The sequence below is a fragment of the Dasypus novemcinctus genome, chromosome 16 (assembly GCF_030445035.2).
Source record: "Dasypus novemcinctus isolate mDasNov1 chromosome 16, mDasNov1.1.hap2, whole genome shotgun sequence".
NCBI classification, from domain to species: domain Eukaryota; kingdom Metazoa; phylum Chordata; class Mammalia; order Cingulata; family Dasypodidae; genus Dasypus; species Dasypus novemcinctus.
This window is the reverse complement of record NC_080688.1, coordinates 86,912,759-86,939,643: the sequence shown is the minus strand read 5'-3', so window position 1 is coordinate 86,939,643 and position 26,885 is coordinate 86,912,759. Positions and strand designations below refer to the sequence as shown.

Below are 26,885 nucleotides of genomic sequence, written 5' to 3'. Positions count from 1 at the left end.
TTTGGTTAAACTTTATGAATATTTTGAAGACACAACTTAGCTTTTATTTTAGAAAGTACATAGAATAGTGTACTACCTCAGAAGAAGGTAATTTTAAGTATTGAATTACTAGCATGTGCAAAGAAAATGTTTTCTTAAACCTTCAGAAATACTTGCTTTATTCTGTGAATTTCATTACAATATTTGGTCTATAAGTTCCTAAACCATGTCCCATTTTGATTTTTAGTAAATAATAATTATGAAATTAAAATTTAGTACAATTTACTAAAAATTGTTTAATTGTAGAAAATACTTGTTCCCCTCAAGAAGAAAAGGCGCAAACTCACATTGCTTAAATAGCTAAGGACAGTGTGAAATGAAATTTTATCACAAATTTCATGAACATCTCTAAGTACACGTAGCTTTATTCTTATTTCAACAGCTATATTGAAATATAATTCACATACCATTTAAATTGTACAGTTCAGAGGTTTTTCAGTATATTCACAGAATTGTGTAATGATCACTGCCATCAATTTTCATCCTCCCCAAAGAAACTGCATACCCATTAGCAGTCACTTTTCATTTTCCCCCATCCCCTTTAGTCCTGGACAACCTCTGCTTGTTTTCTGTCTCTGTGACGTTGCCTAATCTAGATATTTCATGTAAATGGAAACACACTATGTGACCTTTTATGACTGGCTTCTTTTACCTAGCCTGTTTTCAAAGTTCATCCATGTTGTAACATGTATCACAACTTCATTTTTTCATTGCTAGGTAATATTTCATTTTATGAATGTACCACATTTTATTTATATATTCATCCTTCAGTTGATGGACATTTGAGTTTTTCCTGCTTACTGGTTATTATGAATAATGCTGCTATAAACATTCGTGTACAGATTTTTGAGTGGACATAGAGGTTCTTTTTGGTTGCATTACTCTTGATTCGGATGTATTTTATTTCTTATTCTGTTAATTCTAGATTAACTAGGAAATTATTATGCCCTGAGGCGATTCAGAACAGGATAAGACTTTTCTCTAGCACATATATTAGGACCACTTTAGAAATTCAAATTTTAGCTTTTAAATGTGGCTTCTAACTTTTGTAAAAGAGATTCTTTTGTGTTATAAGAAATACAGCCTTTAACAGTCTCTCATGAACTGTTATTCTATATTTGATATACAAAGTTGAAAGGAATCATCAAATTTTTAATATATTTGACAACTATAATATACACACACAAAATATAAAACAGGGCTAATTTTATCCAGATAAAATATAAAAATTTTATTGACTATATTGAGTTTGAATTTCCTAAACACTACACTTATTTTTTTCTTCTATGTATCTGCTCTAGAAATGTCCCAGACATAAAATACATATTTTGTGAATGTTAAAAATTTTTCACTGAAACCATTTAAACTATTTCTGTGAACTCACTTGAATTTAATTATCAATTTTTATTTAGTTCAAAATAGCAAATCTTTTTGAGGATATGCAGTTTTACTATAGGAGAAGCTCATTCAGAATATAAATTGAAATATATTTCAATTCTGTTACCAATTTATGTTGTAAAATTAAGCAGGGCATTTGCTGCTCTGATCTCCTGATTCCAAGTTTTGATATAAAGGAATACTTCTGTTCATTTCATACCTCATAATAAAATTGTTAGGATCGTAGTCTGCTTACAAGGTTCGCTCTGGGCTGGGTCCTTCATGCCCATCCCTTGACTGCTGGCATTCTGACACCTTCTACATTCTACAAATGAGGAGGGGGATCCAGGGTCAGGCGTATTACCAGGATTGAATTTCAGGGATTCAGAAGACGAGGGGAGAGAATAAAAGGTGTTAAAAATAATGGAAAGTTACTGAAAGAACAGAACAGACAACACTACTATTTTGAATACATTCAGTATAGCAGAAAACATTGAAATGAAATTGAAGCACATTGTAAATGACTAAAAATATTAAAAGGAGAATATACTTGGTTAGAAACACTTAAGAAAGTAGAAATTAATGGATGTTTTCTTAACCTTTGTCCTAAAGCCAGCATCTTTCTCAATAGGGAAGCTTTAGAGACATTTCCACTATATCCACTAATATTCAACATTGTATTCTAGGTATTAGGCAAGAGAAGTCAATTAGAGATAGAAGAATTAGAAAAGAAGTAAAACCAATCCTATTTGCCTACGATATCATAATGTACCTGGAAGTCTTTGGAGATTTAATTATAGCACTAATTTAAACAGTAGAAGAATTTAGTAAGATAGCATGATATAAAATTAACACCCAAAAGTCAATAGCTTGTATATACACACACACACAATAACCAATTAGAAAATGATAGAACAAACGCCCATTTCAATAGCAGCAAAGAAGATAAAATATTGGGAGTAAACTTAATAAATGTGCAAAATTCCTGAGAAAACTTTGAAATACCCCTGAAAAACACAAAAGTAGACTTGAACAAATGGAAAGATACTCCTTGTTTTTGGATAGGATGACTCAGTACCATTATAGATGTCATTTCTCCCTATGTTAATCTATAAATTTAATACAATTCCAATGAAATGCCAGCAAATTCGTAGACAAATTGATAACATTCATATGGAAAAACATGTATGCAAAAATAGCCAGGAAAATACTTTAAAAACCCTTTGAGACATTAAACTGTACTTAAGAGCATATTTAAATTAGTATGATGTTGGCATATAGAAAACAAACAAATTAGTGGATACAATAGAAAATTTATCCTGAGTGATAAAAGTGCCATCTCAAATCACTTGGGCCAAACATGTACCTTTTAATAAATGATGCTGGAAACCGGGTAGCCATTTGAAAGAAGGTAATGTAGATCTGTCTTTTAACATTGTATACAAAAATGGTCTCCTAGGGGAACTGAGTTCTGGAAGAGTAAATGAAATCATTCAAATACTAGAAGAAACGTGGATGGATTCCTCTATAACCTGGGCATATAAAAGATTTTCTAACTATGCCTCAAAATTCAGATTCAATAAGAGAAATTTAACTACAGGCAATTAAAATGAAAAATAACTTTTGCCTGACAGAAAACACCATAAACAAAGTCAAAACACAACTGACAAATTGGCATAAATGTTTGCAACATATATCATATATAACAAGCTAATATCCCTAACATATAAAGCACTCTTTAATATCTGAAGGAGAAAACCTGCAATGCCATGTAATAGTGAAAGAAAGACGTTGAATAGATAATTCACAAAAAAGATACAAAAGTAGCCCTTGTATTTGTATAAGTACAAATTAATACTACACTGAGATACTCTTTCTTATTTATTAGATTGCAAACAGTTAAAAAGTATTGGCTGTATTAATACATTCTCTTGGCAAGGCTGGGGAGAAGGAGTACATTCATAAATTGTGAGAGAGAACACAAATTTAGAACCTTTTTGGAAGTAAGTCTGACAAAGTCTAGCAAAACTATATAAGTATTTACCCTTGATTCACCAATTCCAGTTCTAGAAATTTTCCCTTAAGATTCATCTCCAGCAATACAAAAATACACATGCACGAGATTGTTCAGTACAGCGTTGTTTATATTGTACATTGGAAACAGCCCAACTGCCTCCTGTAAAGGAGTGGTTGTTGAGTAAACTGTGTTACAAATGTACAATGGAGAACTATGCAGCTATTAAAAAGAATGAGGGGAAGTGGCTGTGGCTCAAGCAATTGAGCTCTGGTTTACCATGTGGAGGACCCAGGTTTGATCACTGGGACCTCCAGGTAAAAAGAAAAAAAAAGAAAGGAAAGAGGTGTCCCAGATCTGAGGAAGATCTCTGTCAACTGTTGTGGAATAATTTTTAGGAAATAATGTTAATTTAAAAAAGCAAAGTGCGAAGAAGTTTAGTTTACCACCTTTTGTGTAAGAGAAGGAGGAATAAAATATTTCTATGTGTGTGTGTATAGATCTCATTTATGCAGAAGGAAAACACAGGAAAGATCCATCAGAAATAGATGAGTTATTAGTTTGGAGGATGGGTGGAAGTGAGGTAGAAAGATGGCAGCAAGGGAGTAGAGTGGAAGGGAGTGAGGGGTAAGGATAGTGACACTTCTGCACATCTTTATTTGTGTAGTTTTGACTTTTGTACCTTACCGTGTTTCACATGCTAAAAAGAAATCATAAATAAAATCAACTAGAATAAGGGGGGAAATGGGATACAAATGAACAGATTTGTCTCACCGTGTTTCAAATGAATAACACTGAAATGGAAGGGGAATTAAGCAAGGAACTCTGAAGCATATTCTTAAGACTTTAATCATTAAACGAATACTAAAGAGAACTGTAAGCAAACATTGAACTCTAGTTACTAGTTTTATTTTCTGCAACAATATGGGTGAGCAATTCTAAAACTACTTAATGTGCATCCTAGGGTTGCACAAATATGTAAAGATACTGTGGAGAATGAAAGCCAGGTTTCTTTCTTTCAGGTATGGAAGTTACAAATATGGAAGAGAGAAAGGTGTTTGATGGACCCGGAGATGTTGGATTAGAATTGGAGCTTTCAATATGAACTCATGCTTTTTAGTTCATAGGTAGATAGAGATACTGATGTCTCTGTGGGCCCAGGTGTACATGCAGGCAACCATGTGTTCCCTAGTTCTGTCCCTTGAGAGAATGTAGGAACAGTGACACACCTATAGTGAAAAGTACTCTTAGTGTCTACATCTTGGTTTCTAAATACTGTTCTCCGCTTCAGTAAATCAGCACTCTCTTTAATAAGTATCTGATTTCAGAGCTCAGGCTAGGAAAGAGCATTGAGCATCTTGATGTTCTGCAAGCAGCAAGATTAATGGGGATGTGATAAACAGCCATAGAAGCCAGTGTGAAGCAGCCAACTCCCAGGAGAATTTCAACATCAAAATAAATAATAGTAACAGCATATAACATGCTTTGAGGCATACTGACATGAATGGATTGATGAATGGATGATTGAGGGAGTATGGAATACTCTTCCATACAGGAGAAAATCAACTAAAAATGTAAAAGAAATTATGGCATTAGAAAATCACCATTTGGCAACCATTAGAGTAATGCGTGTTTCAAGCAAGAATCAACTATGGAGTCAAACAAAGTGGGAGAATGTTTTATGAACATGTCAAGGTTTCTCCCCTCAGGAATTAATTACAAAGGAAAAAATATAGCATACAGTGGAGAAACCTGCTAGACACTCCTTAAGCATTCACATCCCCGGTAACGGGACAAACAGAAATTACATTTCTACTGATGTGATGCACTTAAAATCTAATCATGTGGAACCATCAGACATTCTGCAGATGAACTGGTTTGTATTCTTCACAACAGTGTCAGTCATGAAAGACAAAACAAGACTGAAGAACTCTCCTCTGGATTAGAAACCAAAGAGACATGACAACTAGATACAAGGTGTCATCCTGATGGGACCCAAATAAGAAAATGAAATGTTCTTTTTTGCTGTAAGGGACAATAGGCAAAATTCGATAAAAGGCTGTGCATTATATAATAGCACCCTTGGTCAATGTTAATTTCCTTATTTACTATTGTAATAAAAAGAGAAAGTCTTTATTTTTTAGGAAATTAATTTAGGGTTACAACAGGGGCATTATGCCTGCAACTTACAAATGGTTCAGAAAGATAGATACACAGATAAAATGTAGTATGTTAAAATTTAGGGAATCTGGAGGAAGACATGGGAATTCCTTGTACTCTTATACTTCTCTTTGATCAGATTTATTTGAAAATATATGGTTTTCTTAAAGACTTGAGGAGTGAGGCTCATCAGGGAGAGCCCGAGGGCAGATTAGCTTTCGTGTTGAGTCACCTGCTGAGTCTGCTAGGAAAGGCTTACAATCCCATGTTTATTATTCGAAAACCCCAAAGTCTCTGAGGCTGAAAATTTTCTCAAAACTCACTTGGTAGCAGAACTCGCCCACACCTGAATACATGTGGCTCTAAAACCTGACCAGTACTCTCTGAGGCTGTATTTGTTTCTGTATTCATCCTGTTTACTGTGATCGTGCATATGCTTCACTATAGGAATTTTAATTGTTTCGTTATGGGGTGTTGCTCCAGATCTTCTTGGAAGTGTCAACTAGTGTATGGTGGATGTACCTTATTCCTCTACTAAGATCCAAGAATATTTTGAAATGATTTTGGCCTCTTGGGTTTCAGAAAAAAGATGGTGGACCACATAGTTAATCCTCCATGTCTGAATGCTGGGGGCATATAGCGTGTTCTGCCCTTTCTGTCTCAGCTCCTTTCCTCTCACCTATGACAGATCTGCATACATGTACATACATGGACACATACGCACAGACTCGTGGTGCAGAGGGTGGAGGGAAGGACAGAGGGAGGAGTGCAGCTCCCTTTTGAGGGTGAGGTAGGCTGAGCGCTAAGGGCCTTCCCCAACCATCTTTGGCACAATGAGAAACTTTCCTCCAACTCTAAGAGCTTGTGATATTGTACATAGCCACAAAGTAAATACAGTGATAGTAATTGTTATGTTTTTTTCAATCATAGGTCTGCATGAAACTCCATCCCTGCAGCCTGCTCATGACTCACCTCTTTCTGCTCCTGTGCCCAAACAGTGTGTTTTGGTCACTCCAGCCCTTCTTTCAGCAGTCTGCAGCCTCTTAGACAACCTCTTGGCATTTGCTCCAAGAGACACTGTCAGTGCTTTACAACAAGCCCATCTCATAGAGCATCTCTGTAGGTAAGTGAGAAATCCTCACAGGGAAGCATGAGGGTGGCATGCACAGTCTGTGTCTGTGAGTCAGGGTAAGGCTCCATGTATGCTGGGAATATATTTCTGTCCTTTTTTAGTAGCATTAGACTCTAGGTATTTGCTTTGATCAGAATTGTCTTCACGGTTTTGTTTTAGATCTACTAAAATGCTTATGTTCGTTTGTTATGTTGCCTATTAAGGCCAAAAGTAAACCCTGATTTTTAAAATACATTTGTTCTGAACCTTCTTTCTCCTCCAGCAGGCTCAAAGAGTAAGATGCAATCCCTTTGGTCGTTCTTAATAGTTGAGAAGGAGTTGGGGGGATTCATCTTAGTGGTGGTCATATCAGAATAATGTCCCTGGGTTGAAAAATTATCGTTTAATATATTTGGAGTTACTTTATTGTAAGAAACTAAAGTTTTAAAATTTAGGGAAATAATGATTTGAGTCTTCAGATTTTTACTATTCATTTACCTAATATTAATGAACCTCAGATAATTTTTTTTCAGATCGTCTTATTGGTTATATGGCATAGTAGAAAGGGCCCAGATATTGAAGTCAGGCTGACCTGATGTCTAATTGAAGGTCATTCACTCAGTAGCTTTACATCCCTGGGAAAGTTGGATTCATCTGGAGGGTCAGTACTAACACCTATTTGAGAGAGTTATTGTGATGATTAATTTATTCTAGCCACTGATGTCTCCTGCCTTTTTAACCACAGATTCATTTGCATTTCTCTGCCTCTGTCTTGCTTCTTTTGAACATTCACTGTCTGAAATGTCTTTTCTTTGCCAAGTCATAGTGTTTTCTCTTTCTTTTCAGGATATTAAGAAAATTCTAACAAGTTTCTTTGCAGCACCTCACTTAACTGTGATCACTCCTTTACTCTACCAGTTATAATATGCAATGAGTTGTTTGCTCTTTTTACTTTTATGTCATAATTTCTGCTCTGATAGCTACTAGTGTTGGAAAACTGCTAGTTGGATGATTTTCCTTCTTGGATGTTTCCTACCTCAAGAATGATCAAACTAGAATTTTAGGAATATTCTGGCTTCCTAGGAGTCAGCTAAGAGTTTATTGCGGTATTTGGGCCATAGAGGTATGAAAAGATCTTTTATGGCAATGGCTTATCATATATCCATGTCAATTAAATTTTTTTATTACAGTAGTTGTGGGTTTACAGATAAACCATGCAGAATGTACAGAGTTCCCACATACCTACCTCCCTCACACACGTACAGTTTTCCCTATTATAAACATTTTGCATTAGTATCATACAGAGTTTTTGTGTCTGACTTACAAAATATATTCCTGCTTGTTTAATTGTCTTTCTTTTGTTTCTTACCTTCTAACTTGGAACTTATTTCTGGGCTAGTTAGTTTCTTTCTGATTTTGAATAGGAAAGTAACCACTAAAATTTTACTCATGTTTGCTTTCCTTCTGAATGGGCTGTTTCATATGTATTTTTTAAAAATAATTAATTTTTTCCCCTTCCCCTCCCCCCCAACCTGCTGTTTTTGCTGTCTATGTCCATTCACTGTGTGATCTTCTATACCTGTTTTCTCTTTTTGTCTTCTCTTCTCATTTTTTTCTCCTCTAAGATTCACCGGAATTCAATCCGAGGGACTTCTGATGTGGAGAGAAGTTCCTTGTCAGCTGTGCCACCTCAGTTCCTGGTTTCTGCTGCGCTTCACCTTGACTCTCCTTAGTCTCTCTTTTTCTTGTGTCATCATCTCGCTGCATGATTCACATGCATAGGCACTGACTTACTGAGTGGGCACTGGCTCATCACACAGGCCCTTGTGCATGTACTTGGTGTGCCGTGCAGGCACTCAGCTCACCGTGTGGGCACTGGCTCACCATGCAGGCATGCTTTCTCTTCTTTTTCACCAGGAGGCTCCAGGGATTGAACCCGGATCCTCCTATGTGGTAGATGGAAGCCTTATCACTTGAGCCACATCTGCTTCCCTGTATTATATTTTATTCTGCTTTTAATAAGGTTTCATCAGATACTAATTTCTTCAAAATCTTTTCTCCCATTTATCTAATAAGACCTTTTTCTGTTTTCTGATACATTGTGTAATATCTTTTTATAAGCATTTATTTTCTTTATTAATCAAAATTCTTTTTCTTGAATGCAATCCAAGGTTTGCTTTAGACTTCAGATTTTGACTTACCATTTTTTGATAAGCAAACTAGTTGTGTAGACTACTTTCTTTTTCTGTCCTTAACAGTGTGGCATATGCGACCCTCATAGAAAAGTGCACCCAGGAACTCAAGACCCTGCTGCCTTCTGCGTCTCCAGTAGAAGACACGCAGGCTCAGGTAAGTGTCCTAAGCCAGCCCATTGGATCGTGTCTCTCCGTGTGTTTGCTCTAAGTACCCAAACCATGTATTTTGCTGAGAAGCTATTAAGCATAGGAGAGAGATGAAAATCTCTCAAAATACACATGATGTGATGAGGTTATTTAAAATAGGTAACTTAAAATTTTAGTATGAGATATTTTTGGATGGTAAAAAAGCACAGTGGCATTTGAAGACCTATGTTCTATTCCTGACCCTGTCATTAACAGCTATACAGGTTTAATCAAGTGTCTGGATATCTCTGAGCACCACATGAAGGAACGGGGGAATTGATAATGCCCACCCCACCCCCACTTCCGTAATTTTAGGCTCTCTCTGCTATGTCTGTTATTTTCACCAAGTTGAATTTGTTAAAATGGTTAGTGGCTAGGTTACGTGTATTTTAAAACCCTATTCTAATAAGAATAAATTTACTTTTAATCTTCATATTTTATATTTTTAAGTTCCTGTCTGTAGCTAGAGTGGATATGTACAAATGTGCTTAACAATTCTTTGTGTAGATATTGCTCTGAGAAAGGGCTCTTTAAGAATGCCTAACAAGTTTCCTTTGGGGTTGTGAATTAGAGGCAGACTAGATAGACCAGGCTCTCTTGCTTTGCGAGGCCATCTTTGAACTCCCTGAATAGGTCAGCCCTCTCTTAGGAGATTTGGAAACACGTTGCACATCATTCTTGATGTGCTGGTCCAGGGCAGTGTTTTTATTTGTGAGTGTGCTTATTAGAATAATGGCAGCCTCTCCCCTTCATCTGTCTGTCCACCCAACAAACACTTACTGAGAGCCTGCTGTGCACCAGGATTCTTCTTAAGACACAGGACAAAGACCCTTCCCCTGCATTAGCTTATTTAGTTGGGAGAACAGATGCTGAGCAAACCATATATGCTTGATGATGATAGCCATCTAAGAAGAAAGCTAAAGCAGGGGACAGGAAGTGGTGTCAGAATTGGGAGAGTGGGGCTCTTCCATTCCATGTGGTCACGGGACCCTTTCATATAGGGATACAGAAGTGCAAGAAATGAGGAACTTAGTGCTATGGAACCAAGTAGGGCCTGAGGTTGGATGTGCATGACCTATCCAGGAACTAGCAGGGAGGCCAGCGTAGCTGGAGCAGACTCGGTGAGGGGAGGTGGTTGGCGAGGTGCAGGAAGCCTACAGTGACAAAAGTGTGCGGTGTCCTCACACCACTGCTTCTGAGCATCTGGGGCACATTTGGTCCTGGTAGCACTCAGTCGAAATTTGTGGAATGCAGGAATAATCGCAGTAGCAGACATTTACCAGGTGCTGGTTTGTATTCGTTTATGTAATCCTCCCAACAATCCTGTGAGCTATTATTAGGGCCTTCATTTTATGAAGGAAACTGTTGAGGCACTGGGAGATGAGCAACTCATCCAAGGTCTTCCACGGAGTAAGGGTAGAGCCAGTTTCCAACCCACTCTTAAACCACTGTACTGTGAAGCTTTGTGTAAGTTAAGTGCTTCTGGCTCTTAGTGCTTTCACAAGAAAATTCATTCATTCAAATCGCCTACTCATTGATTGTTCCAGAAAAGTTTTTGAGCATCTGCTCTGGCAGATTCTGCTCTAGGTGTTGGTGCTTTATCAGTGAGCAGAGTAGACAGAGGTCTCAGGCCACACAGAGCCCAGGAGACAGACAAATAAATGATATGTAAAGGATTTATCAGATGGTGACAAATGGTATGAAAAGTAAATGGGGAAGAGAGGTTGTTTCTCTTACACAGGGTGTCAGAAGAGTCCTCGCGAAGGGGCAGGGAGCAGGGACGCATCTGGGGAAGAGCGCAGAGTTAGGGCCCACTGAGGGGACAGGTGTGCCCAGCCTGGGCCACTTGGCTGGTGTGTTGTTTCTTGGAGAAAGAGTTCCATACACACAAAAACAGGTACTTTATGAGCTAGTATATCAATTTCTTATTTTAATCTTAAATATGGTGACTTAGAAAAGATTCCTCAGCAATTGAACTCTCTCACTCTTGCTTCTTACTGGTCTCACCATGCTGGCAGGTCTTTTCATGGTGACACTTCATGCACTAGGGGTCACATCTGCTTCACCTTTGCTGGTAAAGGGGTCAAAAAAGACTTCATGGCAAAAAAGAAATTAAATTTCACAAAATGGTTGCATTTTACCCAATAGGAGATGTGTAGAGCCACCTATATTTTTATATGAAATAATCTGGCAGATTAGATAAAGGGAGGACATACTCATCAGGAAAGTAAGACAAAAGAACTGTTTTGAAATAGTCTGAGGCCATTTGCTTTAGAGGCACATACTCCTCTACAAATGTAGAACAGTCCATGACTCTTCTGTAAGACATCATCAAAATAAGGTGTGGGGGTTGGGAAATGTATATGTATATGTACATCTTTATCTATATCAGTATCTACATCTACCTATCAATAGAGAGAGAGACTTGAGACTATCTGTGTGGTTGATTTTATGAACTCTCATTGCCTGAGGATGGAAGATAAATGGACCATCATAACTTCTCCTTTAATTATTACATATCCAGATAATTATTTTTTAAGTACTTTGCCAATTAATACTTATTAATATTGGTATCAAGCAACATTTCAGAGATGATTTTGGTAATATTGGGGAAGAGGTCATCTTTTATAATTAAGAATAGTATTTTTATGCTGAACCATAGTTTAGGGCATAAACTTTTGCTTTTTATTTATAGTGATAGTTGGATTAATAGACTATCTTCTACCTCCTCCCCATTGTCCACTTTGGAAAGTATTGTAATTGTTCTTTCTTTATGAAATTGTAGACCTCATGGCTTTGGAATGCCCTTTTCTGCTTCTTTCTGAGTATTGATTTCACAATTTAACTTACTTGAAAAATAAAAAGGCTTTTTTTCTCTAAATGGAGTTCAAAATTCAGCTCTGAAAATATTGCCTTGTTTGGTGTCATTACAGTTGACAGCATTAAAATAGCCTGGAGGTACATGATTATAATATGAAAATAATGTTTTATCTGCTTCGTATTAATTTTAGCACACTTAAAAATTATCACTATAATTTTATTAACTTTCAAAGAAGTGGTTTATTATAATGCCTGGAAAAATAAAATATTTGTTATCACTGAAATGGGCTTTTCATATGACATGTTTTGTTTTGTGCTGTCTCCTTTTTTTTTAAAATAGGTTTGCTTTCTCCTAGAATACCTGTCTTCTTTGTCCAGGCTTCTGCAATCGTGTTTATTGGCAGATCTTGACCTTGTGATTCAGGATGAAGTGCTGAAACCTCTGCTCACGAACATCATTAGAGTTCTCACAATCTGCATCAAAGATGTAGGAGGTAAGTTTTATGTTTTAGTTTAGGATGGAAGTGAATAATACTGAGGTGAAAAAATCTTACTCTGCCCCAGAAAGTCACTTCAGAGTTAAAATTTGGTTTGTTTGTGTTTTTTGTCAGTATTACGGAAGTCTTTTAATGCATTTTATAGTTTGGAGACACATTTGAGGCAGATCATTAGAGGCAACTTTGCATTATAATAAAAGACCAATCTCAGTTCTGTCAGTTTAAATGAAGGCAAAATTGTTTATGTAATTTTAGAAAGTATAGTGAGTTTGAGGTCTTAGTTATTTGCATCAACTATGGCTAAGGCCAAATGGCATACTAAGAAATCATTTGGAATAACATCTAGCATATAATATAAAAATTTTCTAAAGATCCTAAATTTTTCTTAAATATACTATGGTGAAAAGCTGAAGCCGATGCTTAGTAGTAGAGAAAATGTAAACAAGGTAAAATACATATTAAAATCAAATATGATAATTATTTATACTAGTTTATAATGAAATAACTGATTTATAATTTTCTTTGTCTTTCAATTCTTATTTAGACCTCCCTTTTTTTTAAGGAGGTACCCAGAATTGAACCTGGGACCTTGTATGTGGGAAGCAGGCACTCAATCACTGAGCTACACTCGCTCCCCTTTATTTAGGCTTTTGAAGCCGATGTATTTGCTTGGTTTTAGGTTGCATATGTGAAGTGTTTTATACTACCCAGCAAACCATTCCTCTGCATCTTATGGTGTTAAAATTATTCTGGTGCTAAAGGAGCTGTCCTTCCTAACTTGGAGATTCCACAAGGGGCTGTGATGTCCTAACTAAGTTCACGAGATTAGATCAACTTTCCCAACGGAACAAAAATTGATTCTTGGGGGGAGAGGGGAGGATAAAAAATCTTTAGGTTTATAATGCTTTGTGGCCCTCTAAAGCTCAACCCTACCCAGTAAAATCTTATTCCTCCTCGGTAGTTAATCACATTGATCCCAAAATCATGTCTGAGGAGGCCTACGGGGGTCTGTTGGCTCCACTGGCTGCCTTGTGGATATTGTCTTTTCCTTTTTTTTTTTTAAGATTTATTTTATTTATTTCTACTCACCCCTTCCCACCCCCCATCCCTGGTTCTTTGCGCTTGCTGTTGTTTCTCTGTGTCTGTTCATCATATGCTTGTCTTCTTTCTAGAAGGCACCAGGAACAAAAACCAGGAATCATCCCTTGTGGGAGTGAGGCACCTAATTGCTTGAGCCACCTCCTCTCCCTGCTTGTTGTGTCTCTCATTGTGTTTCTTCTTTATGTCTCTTCATTGTATCCTCTCATGTGTCATCTTGTTTTGGCAGCTCATTGCGTCATCTTGTTTGTCAGCTCAGCACACCAGCCTGTTGCATCAGCTCGCTGTCTTGCTTGTCTTCTTTAGGAGGCACCGGGAACAAACCCGGGAACTCCCATGTGGTAGGCGGGTGCGCCCAACTACTTGAGCCACATCTCCTTCCCTGGATATTGCCTATTGGATCATCTTGCTTTTGTGTGTGACTTGGGCTTTGGATAAGTAAATAAAATAGTGTGTACTTTGTTGTTTAATTCTACAAAAATTATTCAAGCCATCATCAGTTATGTCAAGTGCTGAAAAGAAAAATGTTGACAGTATCTGAATGAATTTCAAGCAGCTGCTTAAGTTTAAAGTTATTTTCTCATACCTAGCAAAAGTTCAAAGTTAAGCTCACTAAAACTAATTTTTAAGAAATTAATTAAAAAAAATTTTTTTTTTTTGCTGGAAAAAAGTTGAATCTTTTTAAGAAAAAGTTATGTGCCTATATAAATTGCTAATTTGCTTGTGTTTTTTGATACATTTTAATTTATACAAGTAAATTACATTAAAAATTACTCCGGAAGTACAGCTATAAAGTTAACTATTAATAGTTTTAAAATTTTTAATTTAGCTTTCAACTTAAATATTGTATTTAGCCCTTCTTAAGCCTGTATTGGATAAAGCATAGATATACTTATGGTACATAAATATATGTTGTATCTGTGGATGGTGTAATGTATACCTATTGCATATAAAGTTTCATAGGGATATGATTAGGAAAAATACGTCTAAAAAGCTTCCTTAGAGAGCCAATAATGACAAAAAGATTTAGTAACACTGGGTTAGAACCAGGAATTGCTATAATCCAGAATCTTTGGAAGGTTGCTATTTGCCGGTATCTTGTGGGTGTTGAAGAACACTTCCGCGGAAGTCCAGTATACTTTGGAATGGAGTAGGACAGAAGATGGCAGATATTGCTGGTGGCCTGCCAGAGTGGCCAGCGAGAGTCCTCCAGGTGGCCCCTGTTATCAGCTTCCATTTACCCAGGCAGAGATAAAGGGAACTGTGACCTAACCTCAAATGGCTCATCGCTACTTTTCTTTGCCACAGGCAGAGCTGTAAAATCCTTTTTCTGTATCACAGTTTTCATTTCATTGTAGAGTAATATTCTCCATTTTTCAGAGCAATTCTTCTTTTTTGCCTTGATCTTGGCACATTTCCCTCCTGCAGAGAGCTTCTAGAGGACATCTAAAACAACTGCTACTATGACTTTTATGGAAGCAGCACATACATTGACATGTTTTCGTCTGTGTCAAATATTCAGTTCTGAGATTACAGTTTAGTATTCATTTTGATTCAGCATCCTGATTGATGCTGAATATTCTTTAATAATAAAAGGGTTTGTGAGCACGTCTTTGTGTGCAGGAGGTAGGGGGGAGACACCTTTAAGAAGCAATGCAAAAGAGAAATTAATTGAAATAAATTTTGTGTCATGCTGAATTACCTTTGTCTTCATTTGACAACTGCATTCTTATTTTAAATATATTGAAGTGTCTGCGGTGAGTTTGATATTTGGAAGGGTGGTTCTTTTTCTCTGTGTTAATAACTTGAAATGTCTCGATTACTTTTACAGAGGTGGAGGTAATATCGGCTTTTCATCAAACATGGACACATTTATTTAACCTCCTGGCCACACTCCTGAGGAAGGCTGGTGTTGTCTCTCTTCCGTCCATTGCCACAGCTCTGGCCAAGCACTGGGCAGCCCTTATTGGTAAGAAGGTAGTTTCACAGGGCTCTGGGTATTTCTGCTCATTTAACAGCTCTTCTCTGTTAAATGACATGTGAAAGAGAAAACAAGGTTCTGGCTCTGAGACCCATGGAGTGTTTGTGGAGTGGCGCAAAAATGAATTTTTGAAAAATTGAAACACATTTCAAGATACCATGAAAACAAGTAAGAGAAGTCTGGTTTTATGAAGAACCATAAGATATGATTATAGAACAATGAGAGGGGTTTTCCTGTGTTGGTATAGACATTTCCCTTTCTGTTGTTTTGACACATATGTTCTGTATGTGGGTAAATCTGCATGTATAAAATCCTGTATACATGATAAGATAGAAAATTATAATGAAATATTGTCTCAAAACATCAGGATTTTGTTTTAGCACAGAAATGCCAAGAGTTTATTTTTTTAGATGCTTTCCATGTAATAGTTACCTACTAAAATTAACACATGATTTAAAACAAGAAAACTGCTGTATTTAATTTCTTAGAAAGTCTTCTTTGTTCTGAATTTTAGCATGGCAAAGAACCTTTTGTTATAAAAACAAATGTTTATAACTATAACATTTATCTTACCTTTTTATAACCATTACAGTGTGTTCACAGTTGTGCTTTTTAAGTTTCCAAATTATCCACTAATTCAATTTACTGATTTTTTTCACATTTTTATCAGTCCTCCTATAAACACAGATGTGTCATAACATTTTTAACCAGAGTAGTCCTTTTGAAGTAAGATTTATGGGGAAATACACATTCAGCAAGAAACAGAATTGCTAGTTATTTGGATGTGGGAAATCTAAGTCTATCAAAAGGAGCAGGGTGCCTGTGTTGATTGTTATTTTGTTAAAAGAAATAGAAATGGAAAAAGATTGACATTGAGAGGGAGATAAGGCAATTGAAATTGAGATTTCTTCTTGCATCCATGGGGGAGGAAATCAGTTTATCACCTGAATAACCAATAATAAAGAGAAAAATCTTCTCACATGGGACACTCAAACCATCTGGCCAAATCTGGCCCAGTAAAGTTTTATTGGAATATGCCGGCTTTTGTGCTACAAGAGTAGAGTTGAATAACTGTGACAAAGTGTATGGTCCACTATACTTAAAATATTTACTGTCTGACCCTTTGCATACACAATTTCTTTAGTGATAAAATAAGTATATATTAAATTCAAAGCCTCTTTATAAGATACACAGTTTTATATAATAATGGTGCTAACCAATAGTTATCTATATCTGTATTCCTCTCATTTGGTATCATAGAAAAAGAACACAAACTAAGTGAAAATCAAATTGATTCTTTGATTCAGTGTATTGTCTTAATACTGATTGTGTTCCTTTTAAATGATTTTAAACACTGGAGTTATTTTTGTGATACTTTATTGATAACCTTAATAGTACAAACACAAGAATGTTTCTCTATTACAAGGTGTTAAGAATATGGAAATACATGGGAAAATACAGCTAATGTGTAACATAATGGTTAACAATAATATTGTTATATTTTTACAGCAGTGTTAAAGAAGGTACTCTGTCAGTGCTAAGGATGAATAATGGGGGTTATAAGGGCAGATGGGATTTTTCCTTTTGGAGTAATGAAAATGTTCTGAAATGGACTGAGCTCATGACAGCACAATTCAGTGATAGAATTGAGAGCCACTGAGGGTACACTTCGGATGGATTGTACAAGGCAGAGGACCATATGACACAGAACCCTGTGATGAATGATGGACTATGGTTAACAGTACAGATATGAGAATGTTCTCTCATGAGCTATAACAATATACAATATTAATGGTGTTAATAATAGGGTGGTATGTGGGAAAAAATTACCAAATATTATAAGCTGTGGACTCTAAATAGCAGTAATATTGTGGTGTTCTTTGATCAATTGTAACAAAGGTGCCACAACAATGTAAGGTGGTGGTGGTGGGGCAATGTATAGGAACCCTGTACATGCATGATTATTTTGCAAACTCAAGGTTTTTTTCAAAGAAAAAAAGAGCTGTAATCTTGAGTTTGCAAATCAGTATGATTCACTTCTTATCTATGTTTAATTTTGAAGAAATCTTGAAACACTTACGTTTGAAATTATTCTCTTTTAGATGTCTTCTGCAAATGTGTGGGTTTGTCTGTCACATGCCCTACCCTGTATACTGCCAGCCTGCAATTCCTTTCTGTTCTCTTGACTGAAGAAGCAAAAGGACGTCTCCAGGAAAAGGACAAAACAAATGCATGCCAGAGTCCAACAATGGCTTCACTTCTTGATGAAACTGAGGAAAATCAGAAATCTTTAGAACGACTTAATGAAGAAATTCTTCAGGTATATGATTTCTTGATTTTTTTCAAAACTTTGTGTAGTGTTTAAAGGAATTGACTTTCAGTCTTGGTCTTGTAAAAGTTTTTTTAGTCATTTGAATTTAAGAAGTAATTAATGCTCATTATAACTGTTGAAATAATACAAAAACATATAAATTAACCATCTCGTCTTCAATTTTACCCTTCTGATGTTGACCAGTTTCTTCAATGAGTATGATGTAAAAATTCCAAATGAAACAATAGTTGTCCAAATCTCACAGTTTATTAAAACAGTGCCATATCATAAACAAAATGAGTATATTTCAGGAATTCAAGTATAATTCAAAGTTTATTCCTACTTTGAAGATATGTTTATATCTCTGAAAATATATTAAGCAAAATGATGTTTGATTTCTGTAAATGGACCACATGCTTTTGTGGGTGCTTCTGTATCAAAAGATAGGTAGACATACTTGACACATTTATGGGAAAATGCCCCCTTTCTAAGCTAAGCTGTATATTTTTTCTTAAAATTTATTTTTTGCAATCCCAATATATGAACCAAGGATTTTGTTCATCAAAAATCATTCTACAGTCATTTAAGTACAGTGTTGCTATTTTGTAAGTAGATTAACAATACAAAGGACACTAGATTCTGAAGATAAATTTGCTCAAATCTTTTTACAAATAGGAATATTAGTAAATTTTCAATATTCAGAATCCTCTTAAAATAATCATATGATTTTATGATTTTTGTATTCTTACCGAAAGATGGAAAAGTAGTAGAATTGTGCACTGAAGAATTTGCTTCAGCTTTCGAATCAGCCATCCACATTTTTACAAAGACAGGATTGTTCCTCTCTGTTGATGTGTTAAAGTTCCCTTTGTTGCTTAGAATTTGGAGATTTTCACCCCTTCCCTGCTTAGGAAGGTCATGGTCATACAGATACCCTGGTATAAGAACCCAGACACTTTGGGAGCCAGCCTCGATTGTACTTGGAATGCAGAGAGTTCCTGTAGAAAGAGAAGAGAGGGCAGCTCCATGGTCCAGCTACCCCTGTCCTCTGGAGAGGGAAATGGGGCTCCTTTGGTCTCCCTGGCTCAGTATGCTGCAGAAGCCTTCGAAGCCTGGGTAAGGAGCCTGGCCAGAAGCCCCCAGACTGAGGATTTCTTTCTTTGGACAGCAGACTTATTATCTGGTAGTCAGCCCCCTACATTTTCTCATCTGTCTCTAGCAGCTCCTAGCTCTCTAGGGAGAGGAAAAAAGCCCATAAAGCATTCCTCTAAATTAGTTTGTTTTAATATTTTGAGCATTTGTCATTCTAATATTTCAGAAGAGTCAAAATGTAAGCATGGTGCATTGAAAACTTTGCAGAGTAAATGGCTTACGCCCAAACCCCTGAGTATTCTCATTCTGAAAGTGGGAATTTTAAGTAGATATTGATTTGTCCTGTGATGATGGGAGATGAAAAATCTGGTCTTTTCTTCTGGTGCAGAATTCTGAGTACAAGGCCATGACCCATCCATTCTTGGCCAATGCATAATGATGGCAAGGACTAAGGACTCAGTTTGATGCAGACATGATTGTAACGGAGACGTAAAACTTTTTAGCACTCAAATGGATAAAGAATTGTTTGCTTTTTATTTTAAATAAGAAGTAAAACTAAAATACTTGAATTGCCAAACAGTGTAATCTCAGTTTGTATTAATTTTTGAATGCTCCCATTGAGGAAATATAGCAATTCATAAAATGTGACTGAATGGAAAGTAAACACCACCAAACGAAAAATTTTGCCTGTTCTTGTTAAGCCACAGCTTTTGTGGCGACCACCTAAACTCTCGTTTCTTTTCACTTTTTTTAGTTAAAGAAAAAACTGGATACTGTTCCATGCCTCATTTCCCATTAGAACTCCAGGCTTCCCACACCAGTGATTAGCTGATTTTGCACTTTAAAAGAATAGAAGCAGGGAAACTGTTTTTGACCATTTCAAAAGTCCTCTCTCCCTCTACTCCTCTATCTCAATCCAATCTCATTATTAATTTTCCTAACTTTAGCTTGGACAGAGTACTTTTCTCCTAGGAGAAGGCCTTCACTCTTGATTGCCTTAGGGGGAATTTAAGTGACTTCCGAGCCCTGCATCCTTTTATCTCAGAATTTCCTGGCCCCTTCTCTCCCCTTCCTAGGCCAAAATGTCAAAAGTCTCTGGGAAGAGGAACCCAGTCACCCAAGTCTGACTCCTCACAGGTGACTTATCATCCGACAGCTAGGCCTGCTGGACCTGGTGAAATGGAAAGAATTGTGGCCAGGGCCAGGCCACACTAGGGGTGTTTTATTTCCCAACATTATTTTTTCTTGCTTATTTGTGGTGCTGTGCCTCCAAAAACCATGATTAGACCCGTGAAGTATGAGTCCAGGTAGGGATGATGAACTATATTATAATAATGTACTTAGGAAAAACTCTATACCAGAGGAATTTGCTAAGTTTACCATGCCCTTAATTTCCCCTAACACTTTATAATGTTGTTCATTATAAAAGTTACTGTTTAAAATCTTTTGGTATTACCTTTTTGGCCAAAGAAAATGACTTATTCTAGAGCTCCAGGGTATCTCAGTGATTCTTCTAATGACTAGCTAATTTTCCTCTCCATTTCTTAGAAATTACAAAAGATATAAAATAGTCTATGTGGATAAGTATACAATAACCTAATCATTTGAACCATGTTTCCTAATAAGTCATACCCTTCTTGTCACATAAACATAGACTCTGGTTATAAGGCACTGTTAGAAGGGCACAGTCAAGGTATGAGACAAAGACAGTGAAGAAAGGAAGGGGGATTAAGGGAATAGGGCAGAGTAGGAAGCACCAGGAATCAGTCCTTTACCAAAATAACTAATGAACTGGAAGGAACTGTCTGAGTCAACTATTTTGAAATTCCAGAGTCTAGTGGAAGACTGCAACATCCAGGGAGAAACAGAGGAAGAGGCTGGTGAGGACCAGTGAGTTCCACTCTTTGTGCAGCGGCTACCATCCCTTTTGCCCTAGCCTTGTGGGAGGCAGCAGTGGGGACCAGGGCTCAGGCTTCTAGCACAGTTTGCTGGTGCCAAGATGAGGCATGAAGACCTGGTTCTTCAGGCTTGGGGGTGTGTGGTCAGATGCTGATCCCTGCTTTTGATCAGCTACTCCATATTGCTGTGGACCAGCTCTGAGGATCATCGCTGTTCCAGCCGTCCTCTGACAAAGGCTACAGAAGAATCTTAAAGATGGAAACCCTTCCTCACAACTACACAAAGTAGTTAACAGGTTGCATTAGCTGGGCAAGTGCTGAATCAAGAAAACACAGCTTCAAAAGCCATAAAAGAAACACCTGGTGCCCTTGCTAGCCACCGCCCCCCCAACCTCCCCAGTGTGGGGTGGTGCCACTGGTACTCCCATTGTGGGAAGCCTGGCCCTGTTTCCAGAGGGAACAGAGTGGCCCCTGTGTGCATAGTGGGGTGCATTTATGTCAGTACCGATCTCTGGAAGCCTGAGAGACTGAGCCAGGAACTTGCCTAGGGCTTGACCCCCTCCCCAGAGTTTGTCCTGAGGGTGGAACACTCTCTTGCAGACAGCTGGGACAATGTGAGAAGCACTTAAGTTGAAGCACTCTGGGGCTAAGGACTACCTGCATTTAAGTTACTCAAGAGAGCACCCAGGATGGGGTAAAAGTGTATGTCAAAGGGAGTAGACGGAACCTATACTCAAATTCCTATAAATTATAAATGGGGAGTTCTTAAGGCCTCTAGCAAGGAAAAGAAGCAAAAAAGAAGCCAGCTCAGGCTCCATGCAGGCTCAGTTAAGAGGACCTGCAGTTTGCTTTTGCTGAAGTTGACCTTAATAGGAATTACTAAGTTCTAAGGGAGCCCACCAGCCAAAGCAGAGCCAATTTGCAAAGACAGTGAAAGGTACTTTTTACTTTGGTTTGTTTTCTGTAGCTTCTGGCATTTAAGAAAACCTCTATCATATCACTAGCTGGGTACATATTTAAGGAACAGACAGCTCAGGAACTAAACTCCAGAGTTAACACTTTAAAAATTAAGATGTACAGTGTGCAACAGAAGATTATAAGACAAGCAAAAAAAAAAAAAAAGAAAGAAAAATGACGACCCATCCAAAGCAACAAGATAAAAGATAAAATTCCAGAAGCCATCAATGAAGAAGACGCAACTTTGGAATTTTCAGAGACTTAAGAAAAATGATCCTCAGTATGCACAAGGAGATAAAGGAAAATTCTGAAAAAAAAGTAAAGGATTTGAGGAAAACAATAAATGAGCACTGTGGTAATCTTTTTGAGATTCTCAGTAGAAACCAAACAAATACTGGAATTGAAGAACACAATAACTTAAGTGAAAAGTTCCCTAGAGGTTTCAACAGCAGATTGGAGGTGACAGAAGAAAGAATCAAGGATCTCAAAGAGAAGACAATTGAAATGATTTCAGCTGAGGAGCAGAAAGAAAAAAGAATAAACAGAGCCTAAGAGACCTGTGGGATGCCATCAAGTGTACCAATATATACATTATGGGACTGACTCCCAGAAGGAGATGAAAGAGAGAAAGAGGCAGAAGGAATATTCAAGAAATAATGGTGGAAAACTTCCCTAATTTAACTAAAGACATGAATATGTACATTCAAGAAGACCAGAAACTTAAACAGGATAACTCAAAGAGACCATGATGCTCAGGCACATAGTAATCAAATTTGCTGATGCCAAGGACAAGGAGAGAATTACAAAAGCTGCAAGAGGAAAACAACATATTAAGTACCAGGGAATCTCAATAAGATTAAGTGCTGATTTCACATCAGAAACCATGGAGGCAAGAAGGCAGTGGTATGAAATATTTAAATTGCTGAAAGAAACAGTTACCAAAAATTTTATATCCAGCAAGACTTTGTTTCCAAAATGAGGGAAAGATTAAGACATTCACAGATAAACAAAAACTGCTGGAGTTCATAATCACTAGACCTGCCCTACAAGCAATGCTAGGGGGAATTCTTCATACTGAAAGGAAAGGACACTAGACAGTAGATCAAAGGAGCAAAAGGAAATAAAGACCTCTGATAAAGGTAACCATATGGGTAGTTATAAATGCCAGTATTATATTGTTTTGGAATACAGGTGCTCAAATGCAGATGCATTAAAGGTAATGATAAATCTGTGGTTTGGGACATACGTTGTAGAAAAGTATAATTTGTAGTAAGTACAAAATAAGGTGGAAGGGTATAGGAGCAGTGTGTATGTATACTATTGAAGATAAGTTATTGTTGAATCAAATATGATTGTTATGGATTTAGGATGTTAAACTGTGGCAGTTTAATATTGATGAATTCCAAAAAGAAATACCCATTGTGTTTGTAAACTGATCTGTTCCTCTGGGCATATTAGACTGTATTAGACGCAGAGGTTTTACTATTATTAAATCAAGGTTAGGACTTTTATTTGAACGTGTCATTAGGGCAACTTGGTTTGAGTTAAACGGATGCTCAGTCAAAGACAGGGGAGTACATACACGGAGAAGGAGAACATAGAAGCAGATATGCAGGAAGAGAGAGTGCTCCAAAGACACTGTCCTGGGAAGAGAGATGAGCCTGATAGTCTACAGCTGACATTGTGGAGAGAACAGAGCAGCTGAGCCCAGAAAAACTAGCCCCAGGGAGAGTGACGAGCTGTATGATGCCTACAACTGAGATAGGAAGAAGCTAGGACCATGGAGACTTAGGAGGGAGACCAGCAGCCATCTTGCTCCAACACATGTCAACAGACTTTTGTGAGGGAAGTAACTTACTCTTTTATGACCTTGTGACTGTAAGCTTCTACCCCAAATAAATAACCCTTTATAAAGGCCAACGACTACTGGTACTTTGCATCAGCACCCCTTTGGCTGACTGATACAGTAACCAAGGATGAAAACCACATCATCATCTCAATTGAAGCAGAAAGGCAATTGACAATTCTAGCATTCTTTCATGATAAAACCACTTAGAAAACTAGGAATAGAAGGAAACTTCCTCAACATAATAAAGGACATATATGAAAAATCTACAGCTAACATCATATTCAATGATGAAAAACTGAAAGCTTTCCCTCTAAAATCTGGAACAAGACAAGCATGCCCACTGTAATCACTGTTAATTCAGCATTGTACTGGGAGCTCTAGGTAGAGCAATTAAGCAGGAGAAAGAAATGAAAGACATCTAAATTGGAAAGGAAGAAATGAAACTACCTTTTTGTAGACGACATGAACCTATATACAGTAAATCCTGAAAAATCCACAACAAAGCTAATAAATAGAAGAACCAATAAAATGAAAAAATGAATAAACATAAAACTAATAAACAAATTTAGCAAAGAGGCAGGGTACAAAGTGAACATGCAAAAATCAGTAGTGTTTCTATACAATGGTAATGAACAATCTGAAGAAGTCAAGAAAAAATTCATTTACAATAGCAACTATAAAAGAATCAAATATCTAGGAATAAATCTAACCAAGGATGTAAAGGATTTATATACAGAAAACTGTAAAACATTGCTAAAAGAAACCAGAGTATACCTAAATAAATGGAAGGACATTCCGTGTTCATGAATTGGAAGATTAAATATTATTAAGAAGCCAATTCTACCCAAGCAATTTATAGATTCAATGCAGTTGAATTTCCAATAAATTTCCAATAAAAATTCTACCAGCCTTCTTTGCAGAAAAGGAAAAGTCCATCATCAAATTTATATGGAAAGGGCCCTGAATAGCCAAAGCCATCTTGAAAAAGAAGAACAAAGTTGGAGCACTTCTGAGCCTAAGGACTCCTGACTTATCTCAAAGCCACAGTAATCAACGCAGCAGAGTACTAGTATAAGGACAGGCACAAAAAACAATGGAATCAAATTAAGAATTCAGAAATCAACCCTCACATTATGGCCAACTGATTTTTGATGAGGATGTCAAGTACATTCAAATGGGAAAGAAAATCTTTTCAACAAATGGTGCTGGGAACACTGGCCGTCCTATGCAAAATGTCCTCTACCCCACATCATATACAAAAGTCAACTAAAAATTAATCGAAGACCTAAATATAAGAGCCAGAACTAGAAAACACCTAGAAGAAAATATTGGGAAACATTATCAGGACCTTGTGTTAGGCATTTAGACTTTATACCCAATGTATAAGCAGCAAATGGAAAAATAGATAAAGGGGACCTCATCAAAATAGAAACTCTTGTGTATCAGAGGATTTTTATTGTCAAAGTAAAAAGACAACCTACACAATGGGAGAAAATATTTAGAAACCACAAATCCAATATGAGTTTAATATCCAAATATATAAAGAAATAATATAACCCCACAACAAAAAGATGAACAACCCAATTTAAAAATGGGCAAGACTTGGGTAGACATTTCTCCAGAGAAAATATATAAATGGCTGAAAAGCATAGGAAAAGATGTTCAACATCATAAGCTATTAGGGAAATACAAATAAAAACAACAATGAGATAGCATTTACCATCCTCTAGAATGACTACTACTTAAAAAATTGCAAGTGTTGGAGAGGATGTGGAGAAGTAGTAATACTCATTCATTGTTGGTGGGAATGTAAAATGATGCCAACACTGTGGAACACAGTTTGATGGATCTTCACATGGCCTGGGAATCCTATTCCTAGGTATATACCCAGAAGAATTGAAAGCAGGGACTTGAACAGATATTTGCACACTGATGCTCAGATGTCATTTTTCATAATTGCAAAAAGATGGAAGCAATCCAATGTGCATCATCCAATGAATGGATAAATTGTGTATATATACAATGAAATATTATTCAGGCATTAAAAGGAATGTAGTTCTGATACATGCAACAACATGGATGAACCTTGAAGACATCATGTTGAGTGAAATAAGCCAGACACAAACGGACAAATATTGTATGATTTCACTGATAAAAAACAATAAGAATAAACAAATTCAGAGAGTCAGAAACTAAAATATAGACTAGCAGGGACTGGAGTGGGGGTAGGGAATGAAGAGTTAATGCTTTAAATTGTACAAAATTTCTCTTTGGTTTGATGGGAAAGATTTGGTAATGGATGGTGGTGATGGTAGCACAATATTGTGAACTTGATTAACAGCACTGAATTACATATTTGAATGTGGTTAAATGGTGGAAGTTTTAAATTGTACATATGTTAGAATAAAAATTAAAAAACAAAATACCATATGACTGAATAAAATGAACAGTGAACACTAATGAAAACCATGGACCATAGTTAATTGTATAATTAATTAAATCAATTAATAATTAATTCAACAATTGTTAAGTGATCTCCCATCATTTGTAACAAATGTACCACACTAATGCAAGGTGTTAATTATAGGGTGGTATGTGAGAACTTTGTATTTTATGCATAATTTTTCTGTAATCTTACAACTTCTCTCTTAAAACAAAAGAAAGTAAAGAAAGAAATTGTACCTTCTGCAGAGCTGACCAGAATAAGGGGTGGTCTGGGGTGTCTGGGAATATACCCTCTTCTGAGAGTTTTCCAACAATCCTCCTTCACCTCACTCACTTCCAGGAATACTTGGTGCTAAATTTCCTCAGCTTTTTTAGCAATGAGGTAGTATGATTCCCTACTCACTACTTTTAATTCAGGATTTTTAAGTCTGCTGATGTATTTGCCATTCATTTGCCTACTTTCTTCTTTACAAACTTGGCATGTGTATGTGTATTTAATGCATTTCTGTCCTTTCAATGGGAATTTGAGAGGGAATGAAAGACACAAATTGACACAGTTATTTCCTCAGAAGTCTTGTGTCATTTTTTTCCTCCTTGCTGCATAATAATTGGATCAGATTGGTTTTTCTGAAATCACTAATATATGCAGATTTAACAAGGATGTGTATATGAAAGCAATTTTCCTACTCAGGTTGAAGATTAAATTTATAAACTAGAATTGTCTTAAGTAAATATAATGAGTATACTCCAAATATATTGATCATCCTGTAGCATCTCCCTGCTTTCGTTTTTCTCCTCTTCTTGGTCACATTCAGGATAACCTTTATCAAGCATCCTGGTCCTGGACACTTAATA

At 36.7% G+C, this 26,885-nt stretch overlaps 1 protein-coding gene across 1 annotated transcript in view; it reads left to right on the top strand.

The window, feature by feature from the left end:
- RTTN (rotatin) overlaps positions 1-26,885 on the top strand; it is a 201,554-nt gene that overhangs the window by 154,283 nt on the left and 20,386 nt on the right. The window contains exons 36-40 of the mRNA XM_004461516.4: positions 6,521-6,713; positions 8,960-9,050; positions 12,243-12,396; positions 15,329-15,466; positions 17,581-17,798. Coding sequence (XP_004461573.1) covers positions 6,521-6,713; positions 8,960-9,050; positions 12,243-12,396; positions 15,329-15,466; positions 17,581-17,798 — 794 coding nt within the window. The remainder of the gene's footprint in view (positions 1-6,520; positions 6,714-8,959; positions 9,051-12,242; positions 12,397-15,328; positions 15,467-17,580; positions 17,799-26,885) is intronic.